Genomic DNA, 22506 nt, shown 5'->3' with positions numbered 1-22506 from the left:
AGCGCTCAGTGGGTGGGGGGAGAGGGGTGACAAAATCGCGAGCGTGAATGTTTCTCGCTAATCCTTGTTCAGTATGTGTTATGCGCTTGTCATGGAAGGTTTTGTTGTTTGCTTTTAATTTATATGCTTATAAATTGAATAAATTTATCAATTTATAAATTGATATGCTTACAAAAATGATAAATCTACCGTTTTGCAGTGTAAAACAGACTTTTTCTAACCCGTACAAAAATATGGCTACGAATAACAAGGGAAATGTGAAAAGATCAAAGAAGGTGATGACATTAGCGAATAAAATTGAGTTATTGGATAAATTTTCTAATGGTGAAAGTGTCTCCTCACTGGCAAAACATTATAAAATCAATGAGTCAACGGTATGATCAATCGGAAGAAAAAATGCGCTAATTTCTTCAAAAATTTGCTTGTTACTCGTGATGTTAAATTAGGAAAAATGGAAAAAGCTTTAAATCTGTGGATAGAAGACCGAACTCAAAATAAAATTCCGTTAAGTTCACTCATCATTGGTGAAAAGGCAAAACTCCTTTATCAACACTTTAGCGAAACTGGTGATAGCACTGGCGGGATAAGTTTTTTAGCTAGCAAAGGCGCTGGTTTGAAAGATTTGTTTGAAATTTCTAATAAATATTACATTTAATATTAAATTGTTTCTTATTTTCATTTCGATGCCATATGCTTGCATTTCACTATGTACTGTCTATGTACATAGTCATATTATGAAGGTACATATAATACATACATAGACACAATTTTAGACTAGTTTTTCTTATATACTGTATTTCATACTTTGGAACGGAACCCCTTTATTACTATGGGAGCCATAACTCAGTATTCGCGTTTTCGGTATTCGCGGCATTTCTCAGGAACGTAACCCCCGCGAATAGCGGGGGTTTACGGTACTACATATGGGAAACAGCAACCCCGGAGCAACGTATCAACTCTGTGGTACTACACAGTGGTAGAGAATGAAAAGGACCTGGGCTTAATTGTGCAGGCAGATATGAAGTTCTCTGAGCGGTGCAGATGAGCTGCAAGAGTAGCTCATGGTGTCTTATCAATGATATACAGGAATTTTTCTAGCAGGGATAGGGAGGTGATTATTCCCTTTTATAAGGCAATGGTCAGGCCGCACCTTGAGTACTGTATACAGGTCTGGAGGCCTCATTTCAAGAAGAATGTAGAGCTGCTGGAACGAGTACAGAGAAGGGCAACAAGGTTAGTGAACGGAACAAAGAGTTGCTCTTACGAAGAAAGGCTTAAGTTTTGCAAATTACAGTGTCTGCAGACTAGGCACCGGCAAGGTGATCTGATAAATTCAAATTGAGGAAAGACAGATGTAGGATAGATGTGCGGAAATTTGCCTTTAGCCAGCGGATAGTTGGTTGGTGGAACAGACTTCCATCCCTTGTTGTGGAAGTTGATAGCCTAAATAAATTGAAGGCTCAGCTGGACAGGTATTTCGAACGAACAGAGGGGTGAAGTGGAAGGGTTTTTTTTTTTTTTTTTTTTTGCCTGATGCTGCATAAGCTTGCTTTCTTGCATCATATGCCTCTACTAATGCTAATGCTAATATATGCCTAAAAAGAAATAATAGTTGCGAAGTAAATGCCTGAAAACCATAGCTAAAAGTGGACATTTTACTTTTGAGCTGAGCTGAGCTGTAAATCAGAACGGAGCCCAAAATTTTATAAAAAGTTTATTCCGTGTACTAATCTCAACACAAGCAAAGAACAAATAAAACTGTGTAACAAGTTTTACAGCACATGGTTGATGATAAACAAAAACAACCAAGAGTTGCTGCATATAGCAGAGTTCAACAGTGTGATATCAAACAATTATTATTTCATGTGCCTTTGCTTTTACAGCACTTTTATTGACCAATTAAGAATGACTGCATATATGCATCATGGCAAATTACTTTGGTGCAGTGAACATGTTAAAAAAGATCCTCAAAAATACAAAATATGCTTGAGTGTGTGTAAAGTTTTGGTTCCTTGAGCCTAATCCCTCCTTTAATTCAGTGCTTTGACACTTTAATGAGGGATGCTTTACTAGTGAGAACAAAATTTGAAATAGCGTTGTACCTTGCTGTAGGAAACAGTTGTAGAACTCTGCAGTAAATCCATCATTGCAAATTGTTGAACAGCGCTGAACTGGTCACACCCTGTGTTTGGTTGTTGCGAAAAATGCCTACATTTCATAAACATTAAGGTTCTCTATACAACCCCACGGATTTCACAACATTGCCTTTTCTTCACTTTCACATTTTATTATTTTTTTTCAACGCTGGCAGCATCACTAAGGTTACACAAACCATGACCATTGAATTGGAAATGCTTTGAGAATAATAATCACGTGTTTAGTATACAGTCATATGAGAAAATTGTGTGGTAAGGGAAAAAAAAAAAAAGAGTAGAGAATAGAATGTCTTTCTGTTCACTTGATTCACCTAACTTGTATCATTGCTAGATGGTACTAAAATATAGGTCTACATAGATTTGGTTACTAGAAGCTAGCAATGTGCTCCAGCAACTTGCCTGCTTACTAAACCAATGTAAATAAGGCTTAAGAGTCATATGTTTCCAAGATAGTAAGCAGGTTCACCACCTGTTTCTCATTCAGAGAGGTCTTAGTTCAAATCCCACTGAAAACTGGAGGCGCCTCCCTAGCCAGGTGGGAAGAAGCAGCAGTGCATAGCACACGCTTCTTGATTAGACCGGGGTTCGAGCCCGTCACCACCAAATACGGAGGATGCGGAAAGGTCAGGAAATGACCACCGCATATCCCGGAGCAATATGGCCTTAGTTGCTAATGCTCCTGAAAACCAAATAACAACAACAACTGAAAACTGGAGGAATTCTTCAGGACCTCTTTCAGTCATAGCAGAGGAAACATGGTTATCCTTCCTACTTCCTCCTAATAATTTAGCTAGGGTTTACCTCTAATTGAGTTATTTTGTTTGGTTCATCCTGCATAATGTGCAAATGGCCTGTGGGCATCACTGGTTTAATTTCATTCAGATTAATGGCTCGTTAACAGAAAAAAAATTGGTAATATTTTTATATTTTAATAAGAACAAAGCTACTAATGACAAAAAAAAATAAAGTGAAAATAGAAAAATACAGACAATTTTTGGGGTATAGGTCAGCTCCCCTCCACACGGTGTGCCTTGGGGTAATGCTAAATGGACTGTGATGCACTTGGGCTGTGTCATAAAAGATATCCTTGGAATGCACTTAAGCTATGCCATAAAATCCATCTTATATCAGCTGGGACACTTCGCTTGGGCTATCTTAAAACCTACCTTATATCCACCAGGATGCATTTTGGCCATGTTGTTTTTTTTTTTTTTTTTAGGACATATCCAGAACATTCAGATATTCTGATCACAGGATGCACTACAGCTATTCCTATATTTTCCTCAATGTGGAGGACATTTGCAAAGGGGATGGCTGGAGTACATCCCACGGTAAGATTATTTGGATGTGTATCCTAACTTAATGTGCAGTTTTTCAGCATCAGTAAACAGAATACTTGTATCAAGTTTTCGTGTTTAACTATTATATATTCTTTGCTTACCGATTTTTCAGGCTTGATTTTTCACTTTCAAAATTGGATATCTTGTTATAACGTGGTCATGTCATAATGAGGTGTCCCACTTTGTGTTACAAAAAATCTAGTCACTTTATTCTTAAATTGCAGAGTATATTTCCAAATAGGTGTGACAGATTTTTAAGATGGGGAGGATAATAATTAAAGTTGAAATGAGTAAAAAATAAATGAATAAAAAAGAATCATATTAGATAATTTTTTCACTTTGAGTCTGTTACTAACTAATAATTAGTTTGTTGTACGGGTAAGTTACTCATAAAAAAAATTGCATCAAAAATATTCTGACAAATGATATAAATATTCATGCTCTTCTAAAAATATTATTGGAGACTTCAGTTTCTCATTCACTTTTTCTGTAGTGTATGGCAGGCCATACCCTAGTGAGTTGAAGTCCTATCCTTTTAAAAACTGAACTGTGATGTTTGGTCTTTAGGGCAGAGTGCTAATATCCTTTTCCCATATTTGACCAAAATTTTATTGTATGTATCTCTTGTGAAACTTCTCAGCAACCCTTTGATCAAATTAAATGGATGGTCTCATCAGCACTACACCATGGCTAAGATTTGTATTGTGTGTTGCAACTTTAGGTATGTGCTTACAACCCACATATGCTAAAAATCAGGTCTTTCCTACATCTGTCTTCTGCCACGTACAATCATATATTCCAGAAGTTAATGTGATTGTGTGTTCTCTGCCACACAATCACATTAACTTCTGAAATATGGTGGAGTTAAGTTTGTCAGGAAGACCATAGATACTCAACTCACTTAATCCCTTCAAAAGTGATATAATGTGTGGATCTGGATCTCCCTTAGTGAAGTTTTGACAGTGGTGGTCTCTGTGGAGTGAGTTTCTTCATGAAATTTCATAAGAATCCTTAAATATTATTTTGAGCTGATTTATTAATATCAGAGTGGAATTATGGGCAAAAAAATTGTGGTGGTGATTATTTTTTTATTACAATCTCCTACTCCTTTGATTTTAAAAACAATTTTTGTGCTGCCATCTATTAAAACTGTGTCTATTAGTTGTAAATACAACTATGAAATAGCAGCACATACTGGAAGATTTTAAAACATTAACTGATGATTTATTTGGATTGTATATGAAACGACCTTGGAAAACAAATTTGCCTACATACTCCTGAAACAGTTAACATTAACCTAGATCAGTGTTAATGGATAACTGCCACCAATCTTGTTTCTTTTTGAATGTGAATGGCTGCTTTGTCATTGTCAGTCCTCTCTTCAGCCATAGTTTATTTTTTTGTTTTTTTTTCCCTGGAACGTTTAGAATGATTTCTACATGATTATCTGCAGTTTATTATTAGTAGCAGTCTGACTATAATAGTAGCAAATTATTATATATTGTAGTTTTAAATGTTTTTCACCAACCTTATGTAGAAAGAAAACACAAAGAAAACGAAAACTGAAATCTTGATAACTATGTATTTATAATAAATTATATTTGCCTGTATTTACAATAAATTATATTTAACTTTACAACTAAAATATATGAAATATACATTAAAATATACTGGGTTAAGAACAATAAAATATATTAAAATATACTAAATTAAAAGTGATAAAACCATAGCTTTTGAAGGCTCCTGCCTTCTTCTTCAGTGGTATTTTCTTTGTTCTGCGGTGCGTCTTTAAATACCAGCAGGTTCACGGTACTCATCACGTGTTTCATTCCCACGTGTTCCTTTCTCTTATGTTATGGAATCGGAAGTGGCTTGAGGGTGGGTCATGTGGAACCGTTCATCCCTTCTGGGGATAGTAGCCTCAAAGAGGGGATTGATCCGCGTTCCTCTATCTCTGTTAATGTTCACTGTGGAACAGATCCGCAAACTCTCGAGCCACTTGCGGTCCCAGAACTTATGCTCCCGATCGGCGATGATAGCATCGTCCGGGGAGATCTGGTGCTGCTTCTCCCAAAATGTTATATTTTTTAACATTTATGTTATAGTAGCAAATGTTATATTTTTGTGACATTACACATACACATATCTCTTTGTATGGTTTCTCTGGTTCTGTGTAGGGAATTATTAATGTATTTTTAAGTTAATAACTAATCTTATTATATCATCAATTGTTCACTGCCCAACCTTCCTTATTGTATCAAACTTCATGATATGTTCAGTGTTAAGACAAAAGTAGGTTCTATATTTAGCTGTTTGGCACAATGGCGTGGGGTGGGGGAAAGGGGGGGGGGAGAATAGATTCCTTTGTTTTCTGTTACTGTGCAAACTATTTGGTCTTCCCAACTGTTCAAAAAAAGTAAGAAGCAAGCAAGCAAAATTTAGTAAGCAAAGTTCACTTACTTTGCTTGATTTTCAAATTCCATGTCTTTACTAATGATTATTTGCAGCATTATTATTATTTATTGGGTAGCAAATCAAAGCTTTACTCAGAATAAATATTTTTAGAAACCAAATAATTAAACTACTTGGATGCCTCCTTCCTTAATTGTAACTGGTAAAAGATATGGGATAATCTGCTGTTTTATTTAGATAATAGGTTCAATTTATTAACCATCTAGCTGGTGCACTAAAAATGATAACAACAGTAAACACATCACATGGTTATCTGTACTTTATCGATCAATTTTTTGGGGAAAAAAGGCAGGAAATAGTTTAAAATGGAAAAACTTTAAAAATTTATTCTAATACTGATCTTATGTTGCATATAAGGCCAAAAAATGCCATTAGAAACAATACTCTTGTTATTAAAAAAAAAAAAAAAAAATTTTTTTCTCAATCACCTGTACAGCTAAATGTGGACCACTTTATGTGAATGGTTAACTATTGTTTAGCCAGTTCAGTTTGTTGACAAATTGAATAGATATTTTGCATCTACATTCACATGTGAGGAACTTTTTAGAGAAGGGGATGTCAGAAGTGTATTACAGTCTAACAGGGAACTAAATTATTTTATGATCAGTGAAAAGGAAAGTAGAAAAGAAATTGTTGAAGCTAAATCATAAAAAGGCACCTTAGCAGATGGATCTATCAATTATATTAAGGGAAGCAACAAAGGAGGTAAGAAAACACTTAGCCATAATTATGAGAGCATCTTTAGATTCAGAGGATCCTGTCACAAAGGGGGATCAAAGATAATATGAATTATTATAGACCTGTTAGCATAACTTCTGTTCTAGGGAAAATAATACAGCCACTGGTTAAAGAAGTAATACAGGCCCATCTGGATGTGACTGCAATTATACTGCAGTGAGACATGGATTTGTTGAGGGGAAACCTTGTCTGATCAGTTTGATTGGATACTATGATGACTGACTGGCGTCTCTGTAGCCAGGTGGGAAGGAGTAGCAGAGCGTAGCACACGCTTCTTGATTAGACCGGGGTTCGAGCCCGTCACCACTAAATACCGAGGATGCAGAAAGGTCAGGGAATGACCACCGCATATCCCGGAGCAATATGGCCTTAGTTGCTAATGCTCCTAAAAAAAAACCAAGTAACAAATAAATAATAACTAAGTTTGCATGGACCTGAATTTTAAAAAAAAATTTATTGTATACTTGGATTTCAGAAAAGCTTTTGATACTTTTTCATACAAGACTGCTGCACAAATTTCAGAAGTGTAGCATTAAGGGCAAGTTACTGCTATGGATAAAGAGATGGTTGAGTAGGAGAAGACATATTGGTTATTAATGAATGCTGCTCTTCTTGAATTAACATTATTACTCGAGACCCCCAGGGTTCAGTGCTAAGTCCATTGTTTTCTATATTTGTTAATGATATTGATGAAAGTATATCCGGCCCAATGTATAAGTTTGCAGATGATACAAAGGTTGGCAGGGTGGTTAATGACAGTAATGAAGGTATGTTGCTGCAACAAGATCTAGAAAAATTAGGCAGATGGGCTGAGAAATGACAATTGAAGTTTAACATTTGCAAATGCAAGGTGCTGCATATGGGTAGCAGTAATTGTAGATTGAGGTACCAACTATATGGTATTACACTCAGGCTGGTGGAAAATGAAAAAAGCCTGGGATTAATTTAATTGTGTAGTCATATGAAGTTCTCTGAGCAGTGCAGGCAGGCTACTGTGACAGCTCATGAAGTTTTGTCAATGATATACAGGAATTTTGCTAGGTATAAGGAAGTGATTATACCATTGTGTAAGGCAATGGTGGTTGGCGCCTCCATAGCCAGGTGGGAAGGAGCAGCAGTGCATAGCACACGCTTCTTGATTAGACCAGGGTTCGAGCCCGTCACCATCAAATACGGAGAATGCGGAAAGGTCAGGGAATGACCACCGCATATCCCGGAGCAATATGGCCTTAGTTGCTAATGCTCCTAAAAAAAAAAAAAAAAAAACCAAATAACAAATAACAAGGCAATGGTTAGTCACATCTTGAGTGCAGCATGCAGATTTGGAGGCATCATTTTAGAAAGGATGTACATCCGCTGGAGCAGGTGCAGAGAGGGGCAATGACATTGGTAAAGGGAACAAAAAGGGTGTTCTTACCAAGAAAGGCTTCAGTTCTGCAAATTTTGATATCTGATGACATACCTGTAAGATCTGATTATGGTATTTGGGGCTTTTGATTGCATCAAGTTAACTCAATGCTGATGGCATTCTTCCCATTCTCAGACTGCACACAAGAGTGGAACAAATTCAAATTGAGGAAGGACAGATGCAAATAGATGGAAGTTTGCTTGCAGGTAGTTGACTGTTGGAACAAACTTCCATCTGTTGTTGTGAATGTCAGTAGTTTGAATAAATTCAAGGAATAACTAGAAAAACTATTGGAGGGATGGATAGGTAATGCGATTTTTTTTTTTTTTTTTGCTGATACTGTATAAACTTTGCTTTCTTGCATCATATGTCACTATTAATACTAAAAATTGGAACCATGAGTGGTAGTCAAAAGGAAATTTTCCAGTCTTTGAAGCGACTATACCATTAGTATGTTTTTTCGACATGCATGAAGAATTTTTTTACAGCTAAACTTTTCCAATTATAGAGATCTAAAGTGAATATTATACTGGAGGAATACTAAAATTCACACTTAAATGATCGTTAGTAGATATTTAAATTGACAAGTTTTACTGATTTTGGTGAGTCATACTTTAACCTGCCAGATAAAGAATTAATTGAACTTAATGTGTGAATTTTTTGTTCTCTTAGTAGTCAAGAAGCACTGGAAATCTATAGTAAATTTTGTATAAATACAGTTAATAAATATTTGAAAAAATATAAAGATTACTTTAAATTTAATTAACTTTCCAATTTAACTATTGTTTATATATAAGGTTATGATTTCAGTTTCCTTGCTTAGATTTTATTTGAATTTCATTCAGTTTGACAACTTACTTCAATCAAAATGGAAGAATGCTGCAGATAAAGGATATTTTAGGTATACTATAAACCAGTTAGAAACCAAGATTCTTTCTGGAAAGTATGGATTTGTAACCCAAGTGAGAAATTTTATTTTTATTTTTAAAATAGTTTGAGTAATTTTGTATTCTCAGAATTTTTCAAAATTTAGTTAAATCTCTTCAGAGGTAACCCTAGTTTGAGCATTGTTTCAGAACATCAAATTCTTTAATTACACAGGCCTGAAAATTGAAACTTGTAGAATATAAGGGTTCCTGATATATTGTTACAATCCTTAAGCTGTACAAATTTTTAAATTGACATTCACTTTTTACATTTTAAGATTTTCTAAGTTGGAAAAAAAGAAAAACACATTTTTCTTTATTTCGTAAGTTATATATAAGTTTTTCAGATAACAATTTATGTACTCTTCTGTAATGAAATGAACAAAATTTGGTTAAAGAAAAAACTAGAATATTAATACAAAAGTGAATGCTTACAAAGGTTGACCATATTTCTTGCAATAAATTTAAGGCCTTTTTTGTCTCAAATGAAATTTGTAGTTTTTCTTTTATGAATTGTTCCAGACATCCCCTTTCAGAGAACAGCTATTCACTCTCACGTTTACATTCTGCTTTCCTGATATCTTTCCATCTCCTTTATTTGATGGAATTTCCCAATCAGTTCCTTGCTAAAATTGCTTTGGGGGGCAAAAAAAAGATTATAATGATGCAAGTAATGACCTTTAGTCTTTTTTTTTTTTTTTGGTAATTGTTGGCACATAGGCTTCTGTGGCCATAATGCACCTCCCAAGGTTTTTTTGCAGTACTTTGATCCAAGCCCGAGGCGGGAATCGAACCCGCGACCTTTGGGTTGCCAGGCAGGCACTTTACCCACCCGCTTTAGTCTTGTCTTATATCTGAATTTTTAATATATGTCTATATAGATGCTTTACCCCACCCGGGATGAAATCTGCATAAGAGTTGAAGAATTCGTCAAGGTTGGTTTACGGGTCTCAGCCCCTAACAGGCAGGGGGTGCCACAAAATTATTTACAAAATGAGTAATTTCAAGTAGATTCTTTTCCTCCAAAGTAAGATGCTCAACTCCAAAATTAAGAGAGTTATAGCCACTTTAAGTTTCTTTAAAAGTAGCCCAAAACTAGCACCATGTTAATCTATGGGACATTTTCTGAAATGTAAATGTGAACTCTAACTAATAAAGACTGATATATTCCCAGTATATAGTGACATATAAATATTTAATGGCTTCTCCCTAAAGGGGGCTACCCCAAAGCCAGTAAATTTCCAAATCAATAAGATAACAAGTCTCCATTTTGCGTAATGTTATCTCAATGGGACAATGTAAAATCTATGGGAATTTTCACAAGGGAAAATCCTCTATGGTAAGCCTAGGAAGCTATGGTCTATATATGTCGCTCTTAGAGTTCGAAAACAATTTCCAAACACTGATATCTTGTGTGTCTCTTCAATACCTGCAATAAAATTTTATCCTATGACTCACCGAAGTTATCTCAATCCATGTCAAATATTTTACAAAAATAACTACTCTTTAAACCATGCTTAAACATTAAAAAAAAAAGGAGCACAATTCCATAAGCATTTAACACAACCATCACTACACTACCTACCCACTTGGTCAAGATGCCGAGGTTTTGGCAATTACTAATGACCTTGCACAGATTGTTCATTTACCTACCAGAATAACAAACAATCCTAAACTTGCAGCCAAAGCTCAAGCTTTTTCTCACAAACAACCCTTCTAATTATATGGTCAAGGTGAGTGGTCCTTTAGGCACCTCTGATCACAACCTGGAATTCTCTTCTCCATTGGAACCTTTATCTCGTGGCTATTCCCAACCTCGTGTTGTTTGGCATTACAAGAATGCAAAATGTAATGACCTGCGAGATTTCCTTTCTTCTTTTCCTTGGTTGTATTACTGTTTCAAAACTTCTGACGTCAATGTTTGCTCAGATCGTGTCAGTGAAATTATTTTTGTAGGCATGAAATCCTTTATTCCAAACTCCACCTTAAAATCTTGTCCTTTATGTAAACCTTGGTTTTCCAATAAATATGCTAAGAATGGTGCATATTGCAATTGGCTTGTATCTAAATCTCCAAGTTCATTTTCTGCCTACATCAAAGCTCACAACAGTGGTAAAGTAGTTATTAATAAGTCCAAACTAGATATCAAACAGACTAATAGTAGAAAACTTGCTTCTTATCCAAATCGAGAATTCTGGTCTCTTGTCAAAGCTATTGGCCGCAAAGTTTGCCCATCTCTATTCCCACCTTTGGCAAAACTAGGTGGTTCTATTGCCACTTCAGCCAAAGATAAAGCTAATCTGCTAGCATCCTACTTTTCTTCCAAACTACCTCTTACCATTCCCAGTACCAATCCATTCAGTGCCTCCTGTGACCTTCCGTTTTAAGGATGTCTGCAGGATTTTGAACAATCTTGATGCTAAGAAAGCTCCAGGTCCTGATTGTATTTCTCCACTTGTTCTCAAAACCTGTGCTTCTGAAGTTACTCCTGTTCTGTTTCTTTTTTTTTTTTTTTTTTTTTCACTTTCTTATTCCAAAGGTGTTTTCGCTTCTGCTTGGAAATTTGCTCATATCAAGCCAGTTCCTAAAAAAAGGGTGACAAATCCCTCCCAACCAGTCATTAGCATTAGTAGAGGCACATGATGATGCAAGAAAGCAAACTTATGGAGCATCAGCCAAAAAAAAAGCTCCCATTTCACCCCTCCTTTCGTTCCAAATACCTGTCCAGCTCAGCCTTAAATTTATTTAGGCTATCAACTTCCACAACAAAGGATGGAAGTCTGTTCCACTAACCAACTACCTGCTGGCTAAAGGCAAATTTCCGCACATCTATTCTACATCTGTCTTTCCTCAATTTGAATTTATGCCATCTCAGGTGATTATTCTGAGCAAGAGGAAGAATACCATCAGCATTGAGCATGCTCAAAGCATTCAAGGCTTAGATGACTTTCATCAACTGGTGAAATACCATCACTTTGCTTATTGGAGGCTTGAAGTGGTGAAACCCATGTTTAGTCTCTAGAGCAAAGTTTCTGCCACCCCCTCCACCCCATACTTCTCCTTCAACCCATGCACGATACTAAGTACTATAGGTTTTTGATACCTTTCGTGTTTGGGGTTTTCATAAAAAAAAAAAAAAAAACCTCAATCAGATCACCTCGCAGGTGCTTAGTCTCCAGACACTATAATTTGCAAAATTTAAGCCTTTCTTCATAAGAGCAACCCTTTGTTCCATTCACTAATCTTGTTGCCCTTCTCTGTACTTGGGGTGTGGCCTGACAATGCCTTATACGAGGGGATAATCACCTCCTTATCCCTGCTAGAAAAATTCCTGCATATCATTGACAAGACACCATGAGCTACTCTTGCAGACCGTCTGCACTGCTCAGAGAACTTCATATCTGCCTGCACAATTACCCCCCAGGTCCTTTTCATTTTCTACCACTGTCAGTGTAGTACCACAGAGTTGATACGTTACTCTGGGGTTACTGCTTCCCATATGTAGCACTTTACATTTGTCAATGTTAAACTTCATTTGCCACCTCTCAGCCCATCTGCTCAACTTTTCTAGATCCTGTTGCAGCAGCGTACTATCATTAGTGTCCTTAACAACCCTGCCAACCTTCGTATCATCTGCAAACTTGGACATTAAGCTTGATATACCATCATCAATATCATTTATAAATACAGAAAACAACAATGGACCCAACACTGAACTCTGGGGGGACTCCACTAATAACATTAGTCCACGATGAGGGTGCCTCCGTAGCCAGGTGGGCAGAAGCAGCAGTGCGTAGCACACGCTTCTTGGTTAGACCGGGGTTCGAGCCCGTGATCACCAAATATGGAGGATGCGGAAAGGTCAGGGAATGACCACTGCATAGCCCCGGAGCAATATGGCCTTAGTTGCTAATGCTCCTAAAAACCAAATAAACAAACAAACAACCACGATGAGCAGTGTCCATTGATTACCACTCTGTCTTCTCTCACTCAACCATCCCTTTATCCATAGCAGCAATTTGCCTCCAATGCCACACTGCTCCAATTTGTTCTTCCATGTGCAAGAGTATCAAAAGCCTTTCTTAGATCCAAATATATGATATCAAAGTTATTCTCTGCATCCAGTTCCTTTGTGACCACATCAAATTATCCTCTCATTGCACTTCTACTCTTTCTAAAGTAATCGAGAAATCAGTTTACTGCCAACTTTTAAACTTTTAAGAAACCTTCCATCTCATCATCGATCACCAGTATGGATCTCATCAGTGTCGATCCACTGGTGGTATTCTTTCTTATGTTACTCATCTGTGGACAAATTCAATGGAAAAATTTCGTGAAACTCAAGCAGTTACTTTTGACATGTTAAAGGCTTTTGATTATGTTTGGCTTAAAGGTCTTCTAAATAAGTTTCCATCTTACGGTTTGCTAACTGTTTTTTGTAATTGGGTATCCAGCTCTGACCAGTCACTGCAGATGATGGTAGATGGCTTTGTCTTCTAATTTCTCCACTAATACTGATGTTCCCCAAGGGTCACTTTTTTTTCTCCCACTCTTTTCCACTTGTATATTAGTGACCTTCTTCCATTGACCATAAATGCTATCTGTAGTTATGCTGATGATAGCACATTACATTCCACCCTCCAATTTTAAGAAACCTTGCCCTGTACAAACAGCTTCAACTTCTCGAATATCCACCACCAGGTCCTTAAATACTGATCTCCAGGTAATTCTTCAGTTGATTTCAATCCTTCTAAAACTCAGTCCTGTCTTCTCTCACAAATAGGATTCTTCTGCTCCTATGCTTATCTTTGAAAACGCTTTGATTTCTATGCCGGATCATATGTCTCTATTTGGGATTACCCTGATTTCTAATCTCTCTTGGCATAAGCACATTACAAATATTGCTTCCTCTGCAACTAAAAATTTCTCTTTCACTGTTGGCTTTACTTTTTTCCCGAGCAGCTGCTCATTCTGTACAAATCGCACATCCATCTTCTGCTTCATGCCTTTTCTATAAATACTTCCAAGGGCACTATTCTTCTGAATTGGCATCTGTAATTCCCCCCTCCTCACTCTCTCTCTCTCTCTCTCTCTCTCTCTCTCTCTCTCTCTCTCTCTCTCTCTTTCCAAAGCAGTCCAAACACATGCTGAATCAGTCAGCATCCTTTTACTGTCCTATTTCAAACTTGTAGAACCAACAGTTACATACAGTTGTAGTTAAATTGAATGGCTAAATTTCGAGAACATAAAAACTATAGTTTTATTAAGTGTTCTGTAAAGTTATAATCTTAGTAATTAATTGATAGGGCTTTTATAACTGTATTTACTTTTCATTTCAGTTAATAACAGAAAAAGGAAAAAAATCAATTTAGAAAAAAGTAGTATGTGCCTGAAATGTCACTATCTAGATTACCTAACTTGTAATTAAATTATGTTACTGGATGTTTAGATATTAATAATAAGAAAAAGTTCAATTGATATCACATTTTTGGCATACGTTGTGTTGGTCCTTGGAAAGCTTTTAAGATCAATCATAGCCTCTTCTCATGACCAGGAAATCTATTCATATAAAAGAATAGATTTCCTCCTGGTCACTGGAGGGGGTGGGCTGAAGAACTTTTTTTTTTTTTTTTTTAAGGCCAAATTTTTAGTTTGTGTTCAGCTGGTTCTTGGGAAATTTCTAGGTCCAGTTACAATTTCATAGCCCTCATTCCCTCCTCCACCTTACAAAACTCAGCATAAATGAAAGTATGTTTTCATATTAATTGACAAGAAAAGTGTAGGCTGCTACCAAATTTTCAACATGTATTCTGTTGTTCTAAGTTCAGTGCTGATTTCATAGCATTTCCTCCCCAGTTTTACCCCCTATAGAAATATTACTATAATTTTGGAACATGTGTGCTGATTCACTACAAAATTTTAATGCTTATATAGATTATTTTAGAAATCTTTGTAACAAATTTTTGTGTTGATGGGTTGACTTATTTTGTTATAAATCATGAGTTATTACTATTTGTTAATGTTCCTGAAATGTAGTGCATTGTGTACATTAACTAACTTTTTTTTTTTTTTTGTGTGTGTGTTTCACTCATTCGGTGAACTTTAACTTTGGATGCACTATTGCAAATTACAGCTATGTAAGCTGGTCATACAGTGTTTGTGTGAGCTGATGATCTGTGTGATGTCAATTTAGAACAGCTATAAAATTGTATATTTCATTACAGTTGAATTGTGAAATTTTACTTTGGTTGTGTGGAATTAAATCAGGTTTTTGTGTGCTTAAATAAGTTTCTAATTTATGGAAAAGATTACCTGAAGTAGCTTGAAAGGGAAATATCACATGCAACTATACACTACGATGAAGCACAATTTAAAAAAAAAAAAAAAAAAAAAACACACTGATTTGCAATCATTTGAATGTCTAAAATATACAAGTGAACACCAGAATCTTTTCACTCCAGCCACAACAGAAGACCCTCTTACACTTATTTCACTTTTAGGCAATAAAGCAAATGTCTCAAGCATTTTTACCTTTCTCAAAATGATTAATGTATACCACCTCCTTTAACTAGTTAAAAACTAACTTGCTGGTACTATTTTTTGCAATTATCTCTATCTGACAGGAAATAGCATTAATACTTACCATATGTATAGTGCACTATGGCCATAGTTGCCGATGCGCCTAATAAATCCTTAAACCAACAACTGATTTGCAAGATGTTCGAACATGTTCGATGTTCCAATTTGAACATGTGCAAAAAATAATTTAATTCCACACAACCTAGATGAATAATTATAATCAAATGTGCATTTTCCAGCTGTACCCATACACGCTGTTTATTTTCTGTCTCTTCACTTTCAACCATTGATGCAAGTCAAATCAATCATGTGTTCATACAAGCACTATATGACTAGCTACCAGGTTATGTAACTGTAATTTGTGAGAACAGTCTGCATAAGTGAATGACAACATTTACTGAATAAGTGAAAAAGCTAAAAGAGAGGAATGTCACTTTTTTGCCTGGATACAAGTATTAAACAGCAAATAATATCCCAAAATGAGGATACCATCTCTTTTAGCAGTTAAGTACAGTTATACATACTAATCAGCATAGCTCATGTTTTAATGTATGGTTCATATATATCGAGCTGCATGACTATTGTGGTAGAAAAAATGAAACGATCTTTGTTATTACATGTGAGAAATTGAAAAATATTTCTACATACTTCAATCCTTTTGCCGCAAAGGTGGTACTTGTGCATATGTCCATTCTGATATTCCCTGTCAGAGACTTGGCAGTTTGGAATCTCCTCTCTTTGATCTTCTTTGGCTTAAAATCTCTCTACCTCATTGTGTCAAATTCATCTGTTGTCTCTACCGTTCTCCCAACTCCACTAATCACTTGGAGCTCTTTGACTTCCTCTCTTTGCAACTTGACTTTCTCCAGTCCAATTTTCCTAACAGTGAGGTAATTTTCCTTGGTGATTTTAATGTTCACAACTCCAGCTGGCTTCCGTTTTCTAGTCACACCGACCCAGCAGGTCGAGATGCTGAGGCTTTTGCAATTACTAATGACCTAGCACAGATTGTTCATTTACCTACAAGAATCCCAGACAATCCTAATCATACAGCCAATACTCTTGATCTTTTTCTCACAAACAACCCTTCTAAGTACACAGTCGAAGTGAGAGGTCCTTTAGACACTTCAGATCACAACTTGGTGATTGTCTCTTCTCCAATGGAACCTTTATCTCATGGCTATTCCCATTCTCGTGTTGTTTGGCATTACAAGAATGCAAAATGGGATGACCTGCGAGACTTCTTTTCCTTGGTCTGATTACTGTTTCAAAACTTCTGATGTCAAAGTTTGCTCAGATTGTGTCAGTGAAATTATTCTTGCAGGAATGGAATCCTTTATCCCACACTCCACTTTAAAATCTCGTCCTTTATCTAAACCTTGGTTTTCCAATAAATATGCTAAGGCTGTTCAAGAGAAGAATGTTGCATATCGTAATTGGCTTGTTTCTAATTCTTCAGTTTCATTTTCTGCCTACACCAAAGCTCGCAACAATTGTAAAGCAGTTATTAATCAGTCCAAACTAGAGTTTGAACAGGCTAAGAGTAGAAAACTTGCTTCTTGCCCTAATGGTAGCCGAGCATTCTGGTCTCTTGCCAAAGCTATTGGCTGCAACTTTTGCCCATCTCTGCTCCCACCTCTGTCCAAACCAGATGGTTCTGTTGTCATTTCAGCCAAGGATAAAGTTGACCTGCTAGCATCCCATTTTTCTTCCAGCTCATGTATTAATGATCTTGGTAAAACACCTCCCACCATTCCCAACATGCTCCATTCAATGCCTCCTGTGATCTTCCATGAAAAGGATATCAGAAGGATTTTGATGAATCTTGATGCTAAGAAAGCTCCAGGTCCTGATGGTGTTTCTCCACTTGTTCTCAAAACCTGTGCTCCTGAACTTACTCCTATTCTTTGCCGCCTTTTTTCAGTTTCTTATTCCAAAGGTGTTTTTCCTTCTGCTTGGAAATTTGCTCATATCCAGCCAGTTCCTAAAAAGGGTGACAAATCCCTCCCATCCAATTATCGTCCCATTGCAATTACTTCTACTCTTTCTAAAGTAATGGAGAAATCAATTAACCGCCAACTCTTAAACTACCTAGAAACCTTCCGTCTGATCAATGATCGCCAGTATGGATTCCGTCAGTGTCGATCCACTGGTGATATTCTTGCTTATATTAACCATTTATGGACTAATTCAATGGAAAGGTTCGGTGAAACACAAGTAGTTTCCCTTGACATCTCAAAGGCTTTTGATCATGTTTGGCATAAAAGTCTTCTAAACAGGCTTCCATCTTATGGTTTGCCAACTGTTTTTAGTAATTAGTTATCCAGTTTTCTCTCTGACCACTCACTGAGGGTGATGGTAGATGGCTCTCTGTCTTCTAACTTCTCCACTAATTCTGGTGTCCCCCAAGGTTCAGTTCTTCCCCCCACTCTTTTCCTCTTGTATATTAATGACCTTCTTCCATTGATTGTAAATCCTATCCATAGTTTTGCTGATGATAGCACATTGCATTCCACTTTCTGTTTTGAGAAACCTTGTCCTGCTCAATCAGCTTCAACTTCTCGAAAATTTGCTACCAATTCCTTAAATGCTGATCTTCAAGTAATTCTCCAGTGGGGCAAAGACAACTTAGTTGATTTCAACCCTTCTAAAACTCAGTCTTGTCTTATATCTTGCAAAAAGGATTCTTCTGCTCCTATGCTTATCTTTAGTGACACTCCTATTTCTAGGCAAAATGATATATCTCTTTTGGGGATTACTCTGACTTCTAATCTCTCTTGGCATAAGTACATTACAAATATTGCTTCCTCTGCATCTAAAAAACTTGGTTTTCTGTTTCGCTCTCGGCGTTACTTTTCTTCCAAACAGCTGCTCACTCTGTATAAATCGCAAATCCGCCCTACCATGGAATATTGTTCCCACATCTGGGGTGGTGCCCCCAAAACCTCTCTCAGTCTTCTTGATTCCATTCAGAAGAGGGCAGTTAGGTTAATTAATGATTCATCTCTAACAGAGTCTCTCCACTCGCTTTCTCATAGATGCTCTGTTTCTGCTGCGTGCCTCTTCTACAGATACTTCCATGGGCACTGTTCTTTTGAATTGGCTTCTATAATTCCTGCTCTCTCTTTCAAAACAGTCCGAACACGTGCCACCACCAGCCAACATCCATTTACTGTCCAACTTCAAACCCACAGAACCAACTTTTCATCTTCCTCATTTATTCATTCAACTGCCGTTTTCTGGAACAACCTTCCTTCATACGTATTTCGTGAAAATTACAATCTACAGAAGTTCAAGTCCAATGTCAGCAAATATTCTTTCATGTTCTCAACCTCCAACCCAAGCACGGTACTAAGTACTGTAGGTTCTAATACCTCTCGTGTTTGGGGTTCACATAAAAAAAAAAAAATAGTTAATTAATTTTTTTATCCTCCATTTTGAAAGTATTGATATTCTCTCTTTTGTTGAGCGTGTGCATGTAGAAGATGTACAGCATCTGCATTGGGAAATCACACATTTTTATATCATTATTGATCAAGGCATATTTGTAAATGAGGTGATCAGTGTTACTTATGTCATTGTTACAATGTCAAGTATGTGAGAGACGTCACATTAGATAAGATTTTAAAATTTCAGTTTCAAGCTGTGATTCAGTGATTCTAATGAAATAGCATGACGCTATTTGAATCAGCCTAGAGTCATTATAATTGTTTAATTTAGTTAGCATAAATGTAGGAATTTCATTCAATGTACCAAATGAAAATTTCACCTTTCTTCATGCAAGAACATATGAAGAAACTTGACCAGCTTTGGTGCAGTCACAAGTTCAAACCTGTGTGCTGTCATGAAAAATGCATAGCCCATCGTGAACTGTATCACCAAAAAATTCTGGCAGGCCGTAATAAATCAGTATACATGGAATCATAATGAATATGTAATGTCATCTGTCCTCAGCTGTCTCAAGAATAAATTTATTTATTTATTTCTACTACTCATCCCCTCGTATTTTGCTGTTAATGAACTGGAAAGGGATATAATATAAATATCATTTGAATGCTGAAACCACACAGGCAAATTGAATCAGTTTCCAGTTTTTATATAGGGGCATGTGAGAGAAATATCCTCCTCTTCCCATACTCCCTGTTAAGAAATTGGAAAAGGATGTAAAAGGATATATCATTTGATTACCAAAATGATGCCCCAAGTACCTATGCTACAAAAATTAAAGGATGACAACATAGCAGACCTTATTGATTTCTGTCTATGAAATTGTATATTTAGTAGATATCTTTATACAGACTTTTTTACTTTTGTATTAAAAAAATTATACATTTTTTTTTTTTTTTTTTTTGTGCTTGCAGATAATGAGGAATATTATATACTAAATAAATAAAGTTTTGAAATTTTTCTGTCTTAGAATAATATATCCTTTATCTTAGAATTTGTGTCATTTCAGTTAAATACAAGAAGAGCCATAGAAAGGAGAAGACCTCAAAGTGTTTCAAGTATTGCTATGCCATTTGATAAGACCCTTTTCAATTTCTTGAAGATTAAAGAAGAAGAGGTTAATAGGGTTATTTTTATCTTATATTCACCTCATTTTACTCTGTCAATGTGATTTTGTAATTCTTGTGAGGACAGTGACACAAGTGCAGGAAATATTTCAATCTTATTAATGCTAAAATAAAAAAAATCCCCCCCCAACCCCCATAATTCCTCTCAAAGATGTCACCATATCCAGAAGCAGTGGTTCATTTTTGAGCTGGTGCTGGGCATGGTAGCATCCTTAAGAATATTAAAGCTATAACTGCAACTGTAGCTGTTTGTTTGTTATTTGGTTTTTAGGAACATTAGCAACTAAGGCCATATTGCTCCGGGGATATGTGATAGTCATTCCTGACCTTTCTGCATCCTCCGTATTTGGTGGTCACAGGCTCAAACCCCGGTCTAATCAAGAAGCATGTGCTACGCACTGCTGCTCCTGCCCACCCGGCTACGGAGGCATCTTGCAACTGTAGCAGTGCTATAGATATAACTGTAATAGTCCAGATATAGTCCCATAGCGTGAAACTGAAAACTGAAAAGAATCACTTTTCTTCAATGATCATCAATCTAATATTGTTTTTATATTACTTTTAGTAGAACCTTATTAGTTGATCAACACAAATAAAACTTTAAAATCAGAATTTAAAAAATGTAAATAAAACCTGTTCGTTTTTTTTTTTTTTTTTTTTGATCCATCAGTATCTTTTACATCTATTTATATCTACTTGGAACAGTTTTATTAACTTCTGAATCTGGATTACAAAAAAATTCTTTAGTTTCAACTTTTGTAAGCCCCAAATCAAAACAAACGAAGTCAACGGGTGCAATATCCTTCTGTAATTTTCAAAGGTGTTTTCGTGCTGCCATCTATTATAAATTGTCTACAATTATGTGAAAACACAGATAAGAGATAGCAACGTGTACTCGAAACATTTCAAGAATATTTCGTACATTAATGGATACACTGTTTGAAGCAGCCCTTAGATTGTAGAACTGTATACTTACTCCCAGAGTTGGCACATGAAAAACGTAGATCTACAGGTTACTCCTGAAAGTGTTCATATGAGGACAGCACATATTTCCTTTGATTTGTGTATTTACAGTGACGGACAAAAAAAACTGCATCACCTTAAAAAGAAGTAACATTTGTAGTGAAATGTATAAGATATTGTTTGATTACAGTCATTTTGTTTGTCGCAAAGCAGAGATATTGAGTCAGATAACACTTCTATTGCATCATGCATCAGACAGTAATTTCAAGGTATTGCATCAGCCATTTCTATAAATACAGCATTGGAAGGGTATACACGCTCATTAGCATCCTGTTTTGCAGAGGTATAAGCATTGCTCCATATGTTCAGTTGATATCAAGAAAAAAAAGTGTAGCTGTTGCTCTGTACCAGGAAGGGCTTTCTACTACTCTCTGTATCGCTGATAAAATAGGCTGCCACCAGTCAACAGTATCCCGGATGCTGAAATTAAAACGTGAAAAAACTGGCGATGGAAAAGAAGACCTGGATCAGGCCATAAGAAAGTGGTTATGCCTTCCCAAGATTGATATTTGAAACCACCATTCGTTCATAATCGCCATGCTAGTGCTCCTGATCTAAAATTGGACTTTGAGATGGCCTCTAGTGTTGAAACAAGTGCACAAACTATCCAAAGATGGCTTTTGGAATTTGGTATGCATGCCAATCGGCCCAAGAAGAAGCCTTTGTTGACCGAACAAATGAGGAAGAAGTGACTTTCTTGGGCTGAAACTCATGTTTCATGGACAAAAGAGCAATGAACATCTGTGTGGAGTTTCATGAAACACGAAACACCAAACAAACGAAATTAAGCTCTTTTGTCCATGAAACATGAGGCGTATGTTTCATGGACAAAAGAGCATCTTTTCTGACTAATTGAAATTCAGCCTTGCATGGCTTGGATGGGAAGCGATATGTCAGAAAAAGAAAATTGGAGGCATACCATCCTGACTGCATAACACACTGTAAAGTTTCCTGCTGTTCAGATGGTCTGGGGATGCATAAAACGGTGAATGCAGAAACCTACATTGCTACCTTGAAGGAGTGCCTGAAACCCGTTATTAGGGATCACCACACAGACGTCCAAAACTGCATTTTTCAACATGACTCAGCACCTTGCCACACAGCAAAATTAGTAAGTTTTATGCTATTTAGATTTAATGATGAGTTTGTCTTCTTGGCTCACAAGGCTTAAAAACATACTGACACCAATGTTTTCCCTTGTTTTTTTCCTTAAGGTGCAGTCATACCTCAGAAATGCTGGCATTACAGTGTTGGACTGGTCCGGCAACAGTCCAGATCTGAACCCTATTG

The 22506-nt window shown here is 36.4% G+C and overlaps 1 protein-coding gene across 1 annotated transcript in view; it reads left to right on the top strand.

Moving 5' to 3' along the window:
- Positions 1 to 22506, top strand: part of LOC150084769 (GDP-D-glucose phosphorylase 1) — a 118532-nt gene that overhangs the window by 35325 nt on the left and 60701 nt on the right. Inside the window, exons 4-5 of the mRNA XM_090376351.1 lie at positions 8960 to 9076; positions 20076 to 20183. Coding sequence (XP_090232477.1) covers positions 8960 to 9076; positions 20076 to 20183 — 225 coding nt within the window. The remainder of the gene's footprint in view (positions 1 to 8959; positions 9077 to 20075; positions 20184 to 22506) is intronic.

This window comes from Mastigoproctus giganteus, chromosome 6, assembly GCF_048544385.1.
Source record: "Mastigoproctus giganteus isolate SK-2022 chromosome 6, ASM4854438v1, whole genome shotgun sequence".
In the NCBI taxonomy this organism is placed as follows: domain Eukaryota; kingdom Metazoa; phylum Arthropoda; class Arachnida; order Uropygi; family Thelyphonidae; genus Mastigoproctus; species Mastigoproctus giganteus.
This window is presented reverse-complemented; position numbering and strand designations above follow the sequence as displayed.